General features: G+C 40.7%; 2 protein-coding genes across 7 annotated transcripts in view; both read left to right on the top strand.

Annotated features, from left to right (window-relative positions):
* The first annotated feature begins 598 nt into the window (after positions 1-598).
* Positions 599-11,467, top strand: si:dkey-22n8.3 (uncharacterized protein PB18E9.04c). 6 transcript variants are annotated; one of them, XM_035992079.1, is made up of 9 exons: positions 599-1,042; positions 1,555-1,654; positions 2,360-2,455; positions 3,613-4,473; positions 4,672-6,294; positions 7,110-7,199; positions 8,209-8,269; positions 8,888-9,012; positions 11,261-11,467. In XM_035992079.1, the coding sequence occupies exons 1-9, from the start codon at positions 998-1,000 to the stop codon at positions 11,287-11,289; spliced, it is 3,030 nt and encodes a 1,009-aa protein (XP_035847972.1). In that variant the 5' UTR covers positions 599-997; the 3' UTR covers positions 11,290-11,467. The 6 variants fall into 6 exon arrangements, 4 of the variants coding, with proteins under 4 accessions (XP_035847972.1, XP_031171927.1, XP_031171930.1 ...); XM_031316067.2 differs by having other exon boundaries at positions 3,613-6,294; XM_031316070.2 differs by lacking the exon at positions 7,110-7,199 and having other exon boundaries at positions 3,613-6,294.
* A 2,051-nt stretch (positions 11,468-13,518) lies between these two features.
* The window catches only part of pdxkb (pyridoxal (pyridoxine, vitamin B6) kinase b), a 43,087-nt gene continuing 41,641 nt past the window's right edge, over positions 13,519-14,964 (top strand). The window contains exon 1 of the mRNA XM_035992083.1: positions 13,519-13,545. The gene's annotated coding sequence lies outside the window, so the exon portion shown is untranslated. The remainder of the gene's footprint in view (positions 13,546-14,964) is intronic.

Genomic DNA, 14,964 nt, shown 5'->3' with positions numbered 1-14,964 from the left:
TGAGGAGGAGCTTTACACATAACCTTTTCAGAGCTGAATATTTCATCACTAGTGTTAGGCCTATAGCCTAGAATCCCGTCAACACAGCAGATGACGGTAATATGCAGCAGCAGAAAGTGCTGGTTTTGGATTTTGACAGGATTATTCCCCCCCCTGAAAGTAGTCTAGAAATCAAGATTAAAAGCATGGATGCACCAAATCCAGGATTCGGCTGAATATTGGGCTTTTTGACAGGGTTCGGTTTCTGCCGAACCTTAGAATTTTTTTCCACCGAACCGAACCCTACGCTTGCTCTACGCTGGTCAACGTAATGACGCAGCCGTTGATTACGGGAAGGTGTTTGACCGTTCAATGCAGTAGGCTGTGAGAAAGTGAAAATGGAACTCGTGAGCAGAAAACGTGTTGTTTGGCAGTACTTTCAGTCAAAAGAAGGCCATTCAAGTCCAGCTATGTGTTCAATTTGCAGTATTCGTGTGTGAGCCGCCTCTTCTTCATCACACCACATTTAGGTTCTCGTTGAGGCTTTTATTTTGATAACCGTGGCCGGAAATTCGCTCGTCTTTTTGTGGTTCTTGACCCGTCTTTGGAGGCTTTAAACAGAGCGCTTTATGTGCTATAACAACACACAGGACAGCTCTACTAAACAACAACATGTCAGCTGGCTAATAAACAAACAAAAACAAACGGTTAGAAGTCGATTTAATCGGTTCGGGTCAACACATGAAGAGGGTCTTTGTCGGCGCGTTTACATTAGCTAGCTAAATGAGATCATTGCGATTTGTTATTTGGCATTTTGTGCATTTTTATCACCCTTTAAAACATTCCTCAGTGTGTCTAAAGTGATAAAAACACAGCTTAACACGGTCATGGTGGAGGACGGAGAGCGTAAGGACATGAAGTACTCTCCCAGAGCGACCTGACATTCTTCCTCAACGTTTACCAGAGTTACAGACTTATGCTATATACACACTAACACAGAACTGTTAATTAAACAACCATGGCCGCTGCATTTTTCAGAAGAGGAATAGGATTACGTGTAAGAGTAAGTAATGTTGTTGTTTTTCATTCTCAATTACACATGACTTTAAATTCACCCCATGTATTAAACTATGAATGGTAATGACTGAAGCCTGCCTTTTCAATACCTTCACATAAACATGAATAGAGTATTTCATATAGTGAGTATAATCAATGCATTTAAGGTTATTGTTGCATGCATTGCACGTTTACTCAAACTCTGTATCCTCAGCTGTAAAATGTACATTTCTCTAAATGTAAACACTAAAAACACAATGTGAGTGAGGCCTTCTATATGTAAAGTTATTTTCAAAATGGCATTGACATAATACAAGTATACTTGCAAAATATATAACTGTCATTGACTAAAGCATCTTGGGACAAACCTAATAATATTTTTAATGTTGACTTTTTAAACAGGAACAAAACTTAAAATGTAACTATTCAAACTGGAAACAAGTTTGCCATCTGTCACCAGAATTACTGTGTGTGTGTGTGTGTGTGTGTGTGTGTGTGTGTGTGTGTGTGTGTGTCCAGTGTATTAACAGGGAGTTGTGCAGAGTGGTATGGAGGCAGCAAACTGCACTGTTCAGCTCCAAACCATCAGACAGACAACCCCCCCGCAGGACACACATCAGTAAGACAAACACACTTGATTTTCTGTCAGGTCTTTACTTGTAATATCCAAATGTTACTGTATTCTATTCCTTCTACACTAATGGAAGAGTAAGGACCCCTAAACTGACATATTATATATATTACATATTAGACCAGGGACCCACCTTTGATAGTATTTTTGCTTTTAGATGTTTTATTCCAAAAGGTGAATGAAACTCATGACCAAAATAGTCATACAATCTTACATTATGTCCCGTTGAAATTTTACAGGTGCTTCCTTGAAAAACAGTAGAGTTAAGCTAGGTATGGGCAATATCAATAAAATCCTCTATCACAATATAATTGTATGTAATATTTGTATAGCAATAAAAAAGAATATTGTGATCTGCTTGTTATTTTTTTTTTTATTATTTATATTTTATTTACAGACAGGGGCGCCCGGATAGCTCAGTTGGTAGAGCAGGCGCCCATATATAGAGGTTTACTCCTCGACGCATTGGGCCCAGGTTTGACTCCGACCTGCGGCCCTTTGCTGCGTGTCATTCCCCCTCTCTCTCTCTCTCTCTCTCTCTCTCCCTCTCTCTCTCTCTCTCCCCTTTCATGCCTTCTGCTGTCCTATCCAAATAAAAGCTGAAAATGCCCAAAAACATAATCTTAAAAAAAAAAAAATGTTTTTTTTTTATTTATTTTTTTATGTTCAGTCTGTATTTTCTTTTACTGACAGAGAAAGCCAAGCCTCAGCCAGCGGTGGATGTCGCTAAACTCCTGGAGCAACTTTTCTCCCAGCGCAGGCCGGGCACAACGCCTCCTGCTGGTAAAGGTCAGCACATTCAGGATGTCGTGTAGAGCACTGTGTTAAAATAAAGTCACATTTACCGTACAGATTTTTTTTCTTCTTTCCTGTCAACACAGCAGGTGATGGAAATTTGCAGCAGCAAGGAGCTGGTTGCGGATTTTGACAGGATTATTTTGTCCCCCTGCAAGTAGTCTGAAAATCAAGATTAGGAGGATTTAACTCTTGTCTAAGCCCCTTCTCCATCACACCACATGCAGTGGTACTTTTCCATGTATCATTTGTGGCTTTCGGTTTTTAGACTATTTCAACTTGTGGTTATGTAAATTTGGTGGAATGACATAGACAGCAAAACATGGTAAAGTACAGAACATGAGCAAATGACCATAGATTAGAGAACATGCTCTTGAGTGGCCTGAACGACAGCTGAGGTTGTTTTTTGTAAAGATAATTTTTTGGGGGGTTTTCCCTTTATTTGATAGTGACAGTGGATAGACAGGAAAGGAGGGAGCTAAAGAGAGGGGATGACAATCAGCAAAGGGCCACATGTCGGATTCGAACCCGGGCTGCTGCAAAGCCTACATGGGGCGCACACTCTATGGGTGGCCCCAAGGACAGCTAAGTTAAATGGTAATTTTGTTTTTTTTTGTCAACCTGGACCCTATTCTCCTATGTTTTTGTGTTTAAGTGACTGATAGAAACAACAATCTTTGAAATTAGTCCAGTATTAGGCGTGAACGCTGTCTTACTCTTTGACAGAAAGGTCGACCTCCTTAGAAATCCTTTCCATAATTTTGTCAGAAATCTAGAATATCAATCTGAGCCTGTCAGTGGCAAAACAAGAACTTTTGTGAACGTAAATATGAGCTGCACAATTGCCCTATTAACTTACATTGTAGCTTGTTTGGCTGCTACCGACTGCAGCGATCTTGCTTAATACTGGACCAATGTCAAAAATTGTTGTTCCCATCAGTCACTTAGACACAAAAACATTGGAAAATAGGGTCCAGGTTAAAAAAAAAAAACGAAGTTACCCTTTAACAGACTGTTAATTAATTCAATCATTCAAACGCTGATTTGTTCTGCTTGTTTCTGGCATGTCAGTGCTGAGTGGTTTTACTTATCCCTCTTCCCCCCTCCCCAATCCCCTTACATCCTCTTTTTTCCCTCCCTCTCTCCCACAGCTCGACCTGCCAAAGCCTCCTCCGTTCCTACCAAACCTCCTTCCACCTCCTCAGTGAAGGTCTCCACCCCAAATGCTCCTCCTTTGTCTAAGACTGAACCAGCGGTGTCTGTCTTTCCTGCTGCTTCTAGTTTTAAACACGTAGATGCTGACAGTCTTCCGTTTGTGACTCTTCCTACAACCTCAGGTTCCTCTCTAAGCAGCACAACACCGGCATCGTTAGGATCAGGAGCAGCGGCAATAGAATGCCAAACCTTGGCTGAAACAATAAAAACCAAAGTAGAAACTGCCACAGAGCCAGTTGAACTCAAAACTGCCACAGCACTGCCCTTATCAGCCCGCATGGTGGAGACAAACGCAGAGACATCATCTTTTCCAGCTGCTACACGAGAACCCATAATAGAAACTAGAATAGAATCACGAGTACCGCGCCTATCTCCTGCGAAAACACCGGAAGTTAGAGCTCCTGTTGTTGAAGGTCTCGTAGAGCCTACAGTAGATGCTCCAACTGAGGAAGTACAAACCAAACGCGCAGACTCAGGAGTGGTTGATGTCTCACACACTGCCAAAGAAGAACCCCTAATAGAAACTACAATAGAATCCCCAGTAGAAGCCAGCCGTTTTCCTGTGGAAACACTAGAAACTAGAGCCGCTGTTGTCGAGCGTCCAGTAGAGCCTACCGTAGACGTCAAAGTAGATGCATCAGCTCAGAAAGTAGAAACAAAAAGCCCAGATTTAAGCGCGGTTGACATTTTACACACTGCAACAGTAGAACCCGTGTTAGAAACTATAGTTGAACTGTCAGTAGAGACCAGCACCTCTCCTCTGGAAACACTAGAGAGTAGAGCTGCTCTTGTCGAATGTGCAATAGAGCGTACTGTAGATGCAACAGTAGATGCTCCAGCTCAAGCAGTACAAACCAACAGCACAGACTCAGGAGTGGTTGGTGTCTCACAAACTACCAAAGAAGACCCCCTAATAGAAACTACAATAGAATCCCCAGTAGAAGCCAACCATTTTCCTGTGGAAACACTAGAGAGTAGAGCTGCTCTTGTTGAATGTGCAGTAGAGCGTACAGTAGATGCAACAGTAGATGCTCCAGCTCAAGCAGTACAAACCAACAGCACAGATCCTGTTAATCTATTGCACACTGCTGAAGGAGAACGCTTAATAGAAACTGCAATAAAGCCATCAGTAGAGGCCAGCTCCTCTCCTCTGGAGGCACTAGAGAGCAGATCTGCTGTTGCTGAAGGTTCAATAGAAACTACAATAGAGGCTGAAGCAGATACAGCACCTCAATCAGTACAAACCAACAGCACAGACTCAGGTCCTGCTGAAGAAGAACCTTTAATAGAAACAACGATAGAACCAGCAGCAGAGGCCAGCAGCTCTTCTGTTTCTGAAGGTACAATAGAGCCTACAACAGAAACTGAAGCCGCTGATAACCTCTCACGCACTGCCTTAATCAAAAATGCACAAGAATCTGCACCCTTGCCTTTGAAAAACGAATCTACAGTAGACTCATGCTCAGTAAGTGTTGCTGTGGAGGAGGGAGTGAGCCAGTCTGAAGAAATGACGTTGGAGTCAGTAGCACTCCATGTAGACAAGGCTCTGGTAGGGTCTTTAAAAACTGATGAGCACCTCCGAACAAAATCGATGCTCGATGAAAAGGCAGAAAAACAGTTTCAAGACTTGTTAGTCCAGACGGGGATCGGAGCCGAGGACAAAGCCGCAGCTGAAACTCAGAATTCAAGCAAAGATGAGAGTGATGTTCTTTTAAATCGGGACTGTCTGTCTGAGGATCTTCAAGAGTTAGAAGGAGAAAGTGGCACTTTGGTGAAAGAGCGTCTCTGTCATGTTCCTGCAGTGCTTTCCAATACTCCTGGCACGTTAAAAACAAGTTCAGCCTCCGATCCACCTGCAGGAGAATATGGAGAGTCTTTGCAGACGGAGGAGAAGGCACCCGAAGCAGAAGCCATGACGCTGGAATCTATAACTTTAGCAAAAGTGAAGGCTGAAGTTGGAGGCCTTGAAACCGATGTACTGCGAGAAACGAGGAATGCACTCGAGAAAGAAGCTGTTGTACTAGCAAAAGAGGAGAAGATGAAAGTTACTGCCACAATAGAAGATGTTGCAGTTTTTGAGGACACAGAGGCTGACATTTTAACACTAGATTCTATCTCAGAAGCCACCGATGCAATACAAGCGGAAACAGTTGTTATGCTGGAGGCCACATTCGGTTCTGAGCAAGGACCGAGGTCTCCTGACGCTTTACTTGTTCACCACAAAGTGGGGCAACTGGATGAAGCGACTGGTCAGGAAGCAGAAAAAGATTCCGGAGAGCAGCAAGCAAACTTTTTGGAGGCCATGAGTCTGAAGTCTTTGACTTTGGCTAAAGATGAGGCCTCCGTGGGAACTCTGGAAAATGAGTCTCTGAGCGAAACCACCAATTATCTGGAGAAAGAAAGTGAGATTGTTGCTGGAGAGAAGAGGATGGAGGTAGATAATGTGGTGGCATCGGAAGAGATGTCTGAGGCTTTGAAGGTCGAGTCTCTATCTCAGTCTGAAGCTGGCGTTCTGTCTGAAGATCTGCAGACAGATGCACTGATGGATGAGCAACTCTTTTCCGTTCCTGGACACGTGACAGGGGCAACAGAGCATGTAAGAGCTGATATTTTGGATGGTAAGTTTTAGTCCTGAAGGCGATTAGCTTAGCTTAGCATTAAGACTTGAAGCATGAAAAAAAAAATGCCTGGCTTTGTCCAAAGTTCAAAAATATGCCTCTCTCATTCTTTGATCCGTACACAAACACACATGTAAAAAATGACATGCTGGGGAATTACGTGCTGTAACTGTTTCTTTCTTTGGACTCTTGAGCGGCAGATAACCCAACATTGTCACCTCATGTAATTCAATGTAAGAACACATTGCTGTTTTTACATTTCTATTTGTGTCAGGATTAAACGAAGTAGTTACAGCATGTTGACGTGAGAATCGGAGGTGTATATAGGTGGATTTCGTAAACTTTAGAAAGAGCCAGGTGAGCAGTTTCTCCCTGGCCTTTAAATTAGGCGTATTATTTCCAAGCTCTCCGCAAGAAAGCTAAGAAACGTGTTTCACAAAATGTTAAAATATTCCTGTAAACTCTGTGATGGAACAGAAGTGAGATGTCTCACTCTGTAGCTAAAACGGAGAGCTCAAAAGAGGAGCTGCAGCAGTGTGCAGTACAACAAATATATGGTGTTTTTTGAAAATTAAACCACATAAACCTATTCTGGTACAACCTCTAAATACAACTATGAACCTGAAAATGAGCACAAAATGAGCACTTTAAGCTGTCAGAGATTTGGCAGAACATTTTACAGAAGTTGAGGCTTTAGTCAGTAGAATCAGCTCTTGTCCGTATCTGTCCTGTTTCTGGGGTTGTTACAGCAACGGTAGCCAGTGGGTCAGTCGACGCCGTTGACACAGCGACTTAAGTCACTTGTGATTTTCCAGCTTCTCCCGCTCTGAAGGAGGAGCCGCTGGAGGAGGAGGAAGCACAGACTGAAGCCTTGGGGAATGAAGATGGTGAAGGGATACACACGGGTAAACACAGTTGCAGATATGTACACAGCCCTAGCTCATATCGGACAATCGAACAAGCGGAAAAGAAAATGTGATTGTTGGATTGTCCGTTTCATAAAGTTACAGAATTCTAATTGGAAGCAGTTGCCCCCAAATTCCATCGTTGAAACAGGGATCTGACAAGCATGTTGTTCTAAGCATTAGGGGTGTGCAAAAAAATCGATTCACATTCGAATCGCGATTCAGGCTCTACCGATTCAAAATCAATTTATAGAATTCCAAAAATCTATTCATATTTTTTAATTAAAAACTACTGCAATCACATGGGAAAAGTAACTACATTTACAGACTGTGAATCGTTTTTTTTTAATCGAGAATAGTTTTTGAATCAAATCGATTTTGAATCGAATCTTGAACCTGAAAATTAATATTGAATCGAATCGTTACATTATCTGAATCGTGCACCCCTACTAAGCATACTGAGGCTACATTTACATTTCTACGTTTTGGTTTAAAAACAAATATTGTTTGTTACTCACATTCCCCCTGCTCTGGCGTTTCAGAGCCCCTAAACCGGAGAAATTTGGAAACACTTCTGACCCGTTTAGGTTTGGAATCTCCGAGGTTGTGTTGATGCCAGAATGTTGATGAGATATGCGGTTTGGACGTGTTAGTTTAAACAGAGATTAGTTCTTCTACTGGAGCTAAAACACGGAGATCGTTTTTGGCTCAAAACTCTGCATAAAAACAAAAACATAGCATTGTAAATGTAGCCTGAGGCCTTTACTGTATTCTAGTGTTTTAGTTGCCTAACTTCAACTGTACCATAAATTCACTGTATTTGCTATAACCATAAACCTTCTTGAGCGTTAACCATACCGTAGTTCCGAGGCATGGATATTTCAGAAATAAGTTATTTTAAACACGTTGGTCTGTAACGTTCACAAACGTCATAAATCGTCTAACATCAACGTAGTCTGTTGATATGGTTGGCTTTTAATAGTATTCTTTTTCTTCATGTGTTTTTCAGATTTAGATCCAGTGCAGAGACTCTTCCTGGAGATGATCAGAGAATACAAAAACATGCGCAGGTAGCGAGACAAAAGAGGTTTCCTGTTATATTTACTAGGATGGTCCCAAGGCCTCTGAACAACCAAAAGACTGGTGGTTCAATTCCATATGGGTTGGCTTGTTAAAGGAATAGTTCAACATTTTGGGACTTAACACACAGACAGGAAAGTTGCATTGATCTTCTCATTTAACGCATTGAGGCCTTGAGTCATTTATTAATGTGTAGGCTTTGAATGATACAATGTTCTCTGTTAGTAATAGAAAGATGGTTGAAATTGAGCTGCTTTTTCCAAAATAAACTGCCATCGTATCAGGCATGCATGCATCACACGTTGAGTGTTGTCATGTTAATTATTTTATGCTGCAGCTTTGGCCAGGTCTGTCTTGTAAAAGAGATAATGTATCTCAAGATACTTCCTGTTCATATGATATATATAATATGATATACACAGTACCTTTTAAAAACGATGACTGGAGGCAGAGATTCCAAAATTTCCATGATGATAACAACACGAGAAAAACAAAGCTGGAATACTGAAGGGGAACTGTGATGTTGAGATGTAATGTGCAGGAGACATTTATTAAATGACATCCATTTCTGGTTTTATTTCCCCCATCCACTCCTCTTCCTCTCTAAGGTTGAATGGAGGACTGTTGGAGGCGGAGCCAGATTACGAAAAATGCCTGTCAGAGGAGACAGCAAAGCTCCAGAGACTTTATGGAGGAGGAGACCTGAGCAGCTTCCCTCAGTTCACCTTCACTGGTGAGAGAGAGAGAGAGATGCAGTGGAGAGGGAGGTTCAGTCACAGAGAACTGTTATGACCTTAGACACAGTATTATATGTAGAGCTGTATCAAGGGTAGGGTTACACGATATTGACAAAATGTGATATTGCGATATCGATAATGAATATTGCGATACCGATATTAATTTCAATATAAAAAAATAGGTTTGTTGTATTGCTTCTTGCACGGTTTACCACCATTCGACACGTTTTGCATAGTGCATTAACCTGTGAAACATCTGTTGGCTTAAAGCCAAAGTATTTCCAAACTACCGAGGAGGCATTACTTTTGGCCACTAAAGTTTCCTCTCCAATCTCTGTTATTTCGTCTTTTCCCTGAGCAACACTAATTTGGCGCTAAAGCTAACATGTTGATGTTGGCTTTTTTGAAATTCCTCAAATCTCTTTTGAAAACAAACCTTAACTTATGATGTGTTGTACGAATTGTTGCGGTGATTGAAATGAGATTACCAAAGTCTTAGGTTATATATGATTAAAATAGTAAATAATGTCTGAAATGTAATTTTGTAATATCACTTTTTGAGTAGGAGTTTTGTCAAACAACGTTTAGACGCGCCACTGTCTTTTGTCCTCAAAAGGTTAAAGTTGTGCTTAAAGTACTCATATTATGCTTTTTGGATTTTTCCCTTTCCTGTATTGGGTTAAATATCTTTTTGTGCACTTTATAGGTTTACAAAGTGAAAAAGCCCAAAGTCCACCCCAAAGGGACTTAAAATCTCCAACAGAAAACACTGTTTACAAACTGCTCCAAACAGCTCTATTGTAGTCCAGCCTTTACTTCAGAGACAAACGTGCGTCATACTGAAAATGAGTATAATAATATGAGCACTTTAAAGCTTTGAACCGAACAGCTCGTACGATATATATATATATATATGAGCTGGTGATTTAATAGAGATTCAGTATCTACGCTGACAAGATGAACTTTCCTTATCAGTGATCAACAATAACAAGTAGTGCTCAAGGGATAATTGGCCTATCACAGATTAATCATTATTGGTATATGCCCATAAGAAAAGAAGAAATAGAGTGCCACTTTTTGAACGGGTCCGTGTGATTTCCCCATTCATTACTCTATTGACCTTTTTAGAAAATGCTTATATTAAGAGTTTTAAGCCTGAAACCAAGCCAACAAACTACAAGATAAATTGTGACCTTAAAACATTTGATTTTGCACAAAAAAATGAATTGTAAATTTAAAATAAAAGAAATACAAATGTACAAGACTGTGTACGTAAACAATCATAGAGTTCAGTGGAAGCAGCTCAATAGCCATTCGCTGGTGTGGTAAACATCAGCTCCACCAATCAGACACGTCGCTGTTATGCTTAGGATTGTGGGTCATGTAGTACTTCTCCATGACATCGCAAATAAAATGTGTTTTTCTGAAAACAAGGTTGATTTCAGACGGACTTGTGGCTTCCACAGTGGCATACAATATCCTTCCACAGTCTAATAGCTCGTGGTGAGTCTACCTTGGGTTGTTACAACATTATGGCTAATAATCAAAATCCTGATTCAGAATAGGATTTTCACTTCCAGAAGCACACTGTTGAGCTCTTTTGCAGTAAGAAAAGTTCCAAAGATATGTTTTAGAAAATCACCAATGGTGTCGAAAGAGAGCACTGACAAGTTTATTCTTCTTACTCCCAACTCTTCAGTAACCACATTTTAGGGAATCCTTACGTGTTTGTTTATATTAAAGAACAAGATTATCAGAAGATATATTATTATCCCATTTTGTAAACTCTCAAATATTGACTGGAATTGGACTCAATAACCCAGTATTAATCTGGCTCTAATACAAAGACGAGCCAGTCTGTCCTCAAGAAGCACATCATGTCTGATGGAGCTGATTACAGTCACACATCTTTTGGAGTGGTTAAGATCTCCATGGTAACATAACATATCTGATGGATTAACTCACTTTTGGATTAGTGCATAGTGTAGTTTTTTTTCAGTAGGGATGCGAGAAAAACAAACACTTTTTTAAAGGCATCACAATACTACAATAATCAAATTAATTATGGAGATTATGAATTGTATTTTTACCTCGGGAACATGATGTTTCAGCTCTGTAGCACTGCAGCTGATTCATAGGCACTTTTTTTCACTGCACAGAATAATTAAAATATATGTAAAGTGACTAAATGAAAATAAATATATTCCCAAATATGTAAATGACTTACTTCTGTTTTCTCTTTAGAGCCCAATATGGACCAGGACTCCAAATGATCCATGACACCAACCTCCTACTCTTTATGCTCTTTCTCTGACATCTCTGGGACTTCTTCCTCCATTACCTCCTCATCTCAATTTTACTACATGGGAGAACAACAAGAGGGAGAGAAGAGGAAGCACATCACGTTTGTTTGGGTTATCTGACATTAAAATAAAGGAAAATGTATACCTGGCTGTTTGTTTGTACTGTGCAATGATGATTATAATACATTATATATATATATATATATATATATATATATATATATATATATATTAATATTATATTTTATATTTTATTAAAGCAGCACTTTCAAAAAAGTAAGTCTTGTGTGTGTGTGTGTGTGTGTGTGTGTGTGTGTGTGTGTGTGTGTGTGTGTGTGTGTGTGCGTGCGTGCGTGCGTGCGTGCGTGCGTGTGAAATGCAATTAAAGTGTCACAGAGCAGTTGAGGCCTGGATGAACAGCAGGTGGAGCTGTTAGTTCAACATCGCTTGTCTACCTCCCTCTGTTTCTACACATTGATAGGTTTTTATGTGTGTTTTCTTTGGTAATGTCTGGTATGATTATCAGCCTCTTTTTACATTATCATTCATGTGTCTCCCACCCCTGATCAGAGGGTCATCTGAAGAAAAGGAAAGGGGAGTAGGTGTCAGTCAATTAACCTTAATAACACAGTGGATTGTAAAGCACTTATAGATAAAGAACAGTTGCGCTCAGCTTTTTAGTGTCTAGTTCTTAAGCTTAATAATAGGAACTAGTGACTTTCGGTTGAGTCATTACCTACATTAGCAGTAGTAATAAAGCCCTTACCGAAAGGCAAAGTAGTGATGGTGAGGCTCGTATAGGCCTACAGTAAATATCCCATCATCCTGAAAGACAGTCACTTGTTGTGTGAAGTGCCGATTCTATTTTTAGATTCAGGATTCAGGATGTATTTTGTGGTTACCCTAATGGCTGCTGGGCTTTCATGCATGTCACAGGGTTCAGTGCAGCCACTAATGTTGAACCATTATGGCTGATTAAGGCCTGTTTGTACCAGGCTAATGTTAAAATAGGTTTTACCAGTGCTGCTTACTTAAGTTTAGACACTCCAGTACATTGTAATAAACTGCTGCTGGGCTTTCAAGCATGTCACAGGGTTCAGAGCAGCCACAGATTTTTTTTTTGGGTGGTAGTAGCTCAGTCAGTAGGGAGTTGAGATGGGAACCGGAGGGTTGCTGGTTCAAGTCCCCATATGGACCAAAGTATGGTGGTGGACTGGTAGCTGGAGAGGTGCCAGTTCACCTCCTGGGCACTGCCAAGGTGCACTTGAGCAAGGCAACAAACCCCCAACTGCTCGGGGTGACTTTTCATGGGCAGCTCCCTCACTCTGACATCTCTCCATTAGTGCATGTATAGATACTGAGCATGTGTGTGTAATTCAGGCCTGTGTGTAATAACAACAGAGTGAAAATGTAATTTCCCCTTGTGGGATTAATAAAGTATACATTATTATTATTATTATTAATGTTCAACCACTATGGCTGATTAAGGCTTGTTTGTACCAGGTTAATGTTAAAATAGGGTTTACCAGTGCAACTTACTAAAGTTTATATTAATATTATACTGATATTAACCAGTACTATGTATCAAGTAGGCTATGTTTGTCTGAAATGCAATCAGTGTCACATAGAGCAGTCAAGGCCTGGATGAACAGCAGGTGGGGCTGTCAGTTCAACATCTCTCCGTTTGGCTTACCTCTGTATACCTCCCTTTGTTTCTATGCCTCACACTCTCCCTCTTTCTTGCTCCTATACTGCATTTGGCTACGTTTGTTTGTGCATGCACTCTGTGTCTCTCAGCAGCACTGCCGACTGTTGTGTGGTGACAGAGGCAATCTTTGCCAAGTCAGATCCCCCCTCAGTCACGACTCTGTGATAAAGATGGTGTGAGGCACAACCACAGACACACATACACACACCAAAAAAAAAGTGCAGCACCAAGCTACATCCTAAAAGATGCAATTTTAGTCCTTTCTCCTTTATTTTGGCAGGGAAAAGACACATCTGAATAGTAAATTAACTTACAATGTTTCCCAAAATAATTCGGCTATGTAAAACGGAGTGGTAGAATAGAATAGCACAAAATAGAAGAGAGTTGTCATTCACATGTATTCAATTCCAGCTGTGTTGATAGGGATCAGGAGGATGCGCTTAGTGGCCCTGTGGTGACGTCACATGGTTTAGGCGGTCTCTCAGATGGCCTGCACGCAATACCGGCGTGAGGTGTGTGTTTTGTCCTTCAGTGTAGCTATCTCTCTTCCTCTCTCTATACACACTCACTGCACATCACACACGCGCTCACACACAGTATCACACAGCTGGTTAGCTTGCTAGCTAACGTTGTTTCTTTCCAACTGACGGCGTTGTGTTTAAATTTAGTTTTTTTTCGTACTGTTATGTGTAGACGTGATTATCGTTGAAGTAACGGATTATCTGCATCCCTCCTCGGCTGACCGGGAGCTGCCATGGAATGCCGTGTTCTGTCCATACAGAGCCATGTAGTCCGGGGATATGTGGGCAACAAGAGCGCCTCCTTCCCATTACAGGTAAATACAACTTACATGCACCCATTTTCGGACAACGGGCGACGATACACCCGTTATCGGACACGACCAATGCCTGAAATGGGCCAGTACTCAACCAGTACTGAGTACAATTAAAGCGTCCACATGACTACCCTTCCTTCTAATGGTTAATAACAGTATTATTAATAGGATGATTTTTTTTCTTACCAAAAAGGCTATATATAAAAAATAATAAACGATTAATTGGGAAAACAGCAAGCATGGAATGATCCTTTCATAACCACGTTTTCAGTCTGTGATGATGATTCGACCAGATTGATAACGTTAGTCGAACTAGGCTCCTGGCATCGAATCATCGATTCGGGGTCACCCTACAAGATACACTCATGAATATTAATATATCCAAGAAACATGCAACGATCATGAGTACTGGCACCTCTTTTGGTCCAATTCAGGCACTTGACATGCTTGCCCACAAAATCGAACTGCGGCTTTCCATCAACACTTAACGACTCATGTAAAGACCGATTTTTGTAATGATTAGGAGAGGGGGGGGCTACACCATAGTATCATGATATTTTCCATAGCAATACTGTATTGATACACGACGCCAAGTATCGATCTTTAATTATATAAATTGCACATGAGCATTTAACTTTTTGCTACTACAATAATAAAATCGATTGCTTTTTCAGTCCACTAAACCTTTTTTTCTGGTGAGGTCAGCAGGGGTGAACAAGGAAGTTGATAAATTAAAGATGGCGGAATCAGATAGGTAATAAATTGCAATTTATCGCAGAATATCGTAATATGTTTAAAATCGCAATAGTATGGTACTGTGACATAAGTATCGTGATGATATCGTATCGTGGGGCCTCTGGTGATTCCCACCTCTAGTAATGATCCTTGCTAATTACATCGTACAAAGTTCGTACAGTCTTTGCTAACAGAAATTGGTCGTTCACCTAAACTGTCGCTGGATGATTTAATATGTAGCCGTGGTTACTTGTACTCCCCCCATGCTAGGGCTAAGTGATATGGAGAAAATATAATTATCACAATATATTGGAAATATCAATATCGATATTGTAGGGTTGACAATTGGTGCTTTCACATAATATTT

This window comes from Sander lucioperca, chromosome 15 (genome assembly GCF_008315115.2).
Source record: "Sander lucioperca isolate FBNREF2018 chromosome 15, SLUC_FBN_1.2, whole genome shotgun sequence".
NCBI lineage: Eukaryota > Metazoa > Chordata > Actinopteri > Perciformes > Percidae > Sander > Sander lucioperca.
This window is presented reverse-complemented; position numbering and strand designations above follow the sequence as displayed.

What these genes read in the sequence shown, in the direction of transcription:
- si:dkey-22n8.3 (XM_031316067.2), top strand. Translation starts at nt 998, where the DNA reads ATGGCCGCTGCATTTTTCAGAAGAGGAATAGGATTACGTGTAAGA. An exon ending in CCCCCGCAGGACACACATCA is followed by an intron (nt 1,655 to 2,359) that starts GTAAGACAAACA and finishes TTTTACTGACAG; the next exon opens with AGAAAGCCAAGCCTCAGCCA. An exon ending in TGGTGAAGGGATACACACGG is followed by an intron (nt 7,200 to 8,208) that starts GTAAACACAGTT and finishes TGTGTTTTTCAG; the next exon opens with ATTTAGATCCAGTGCAGAGA.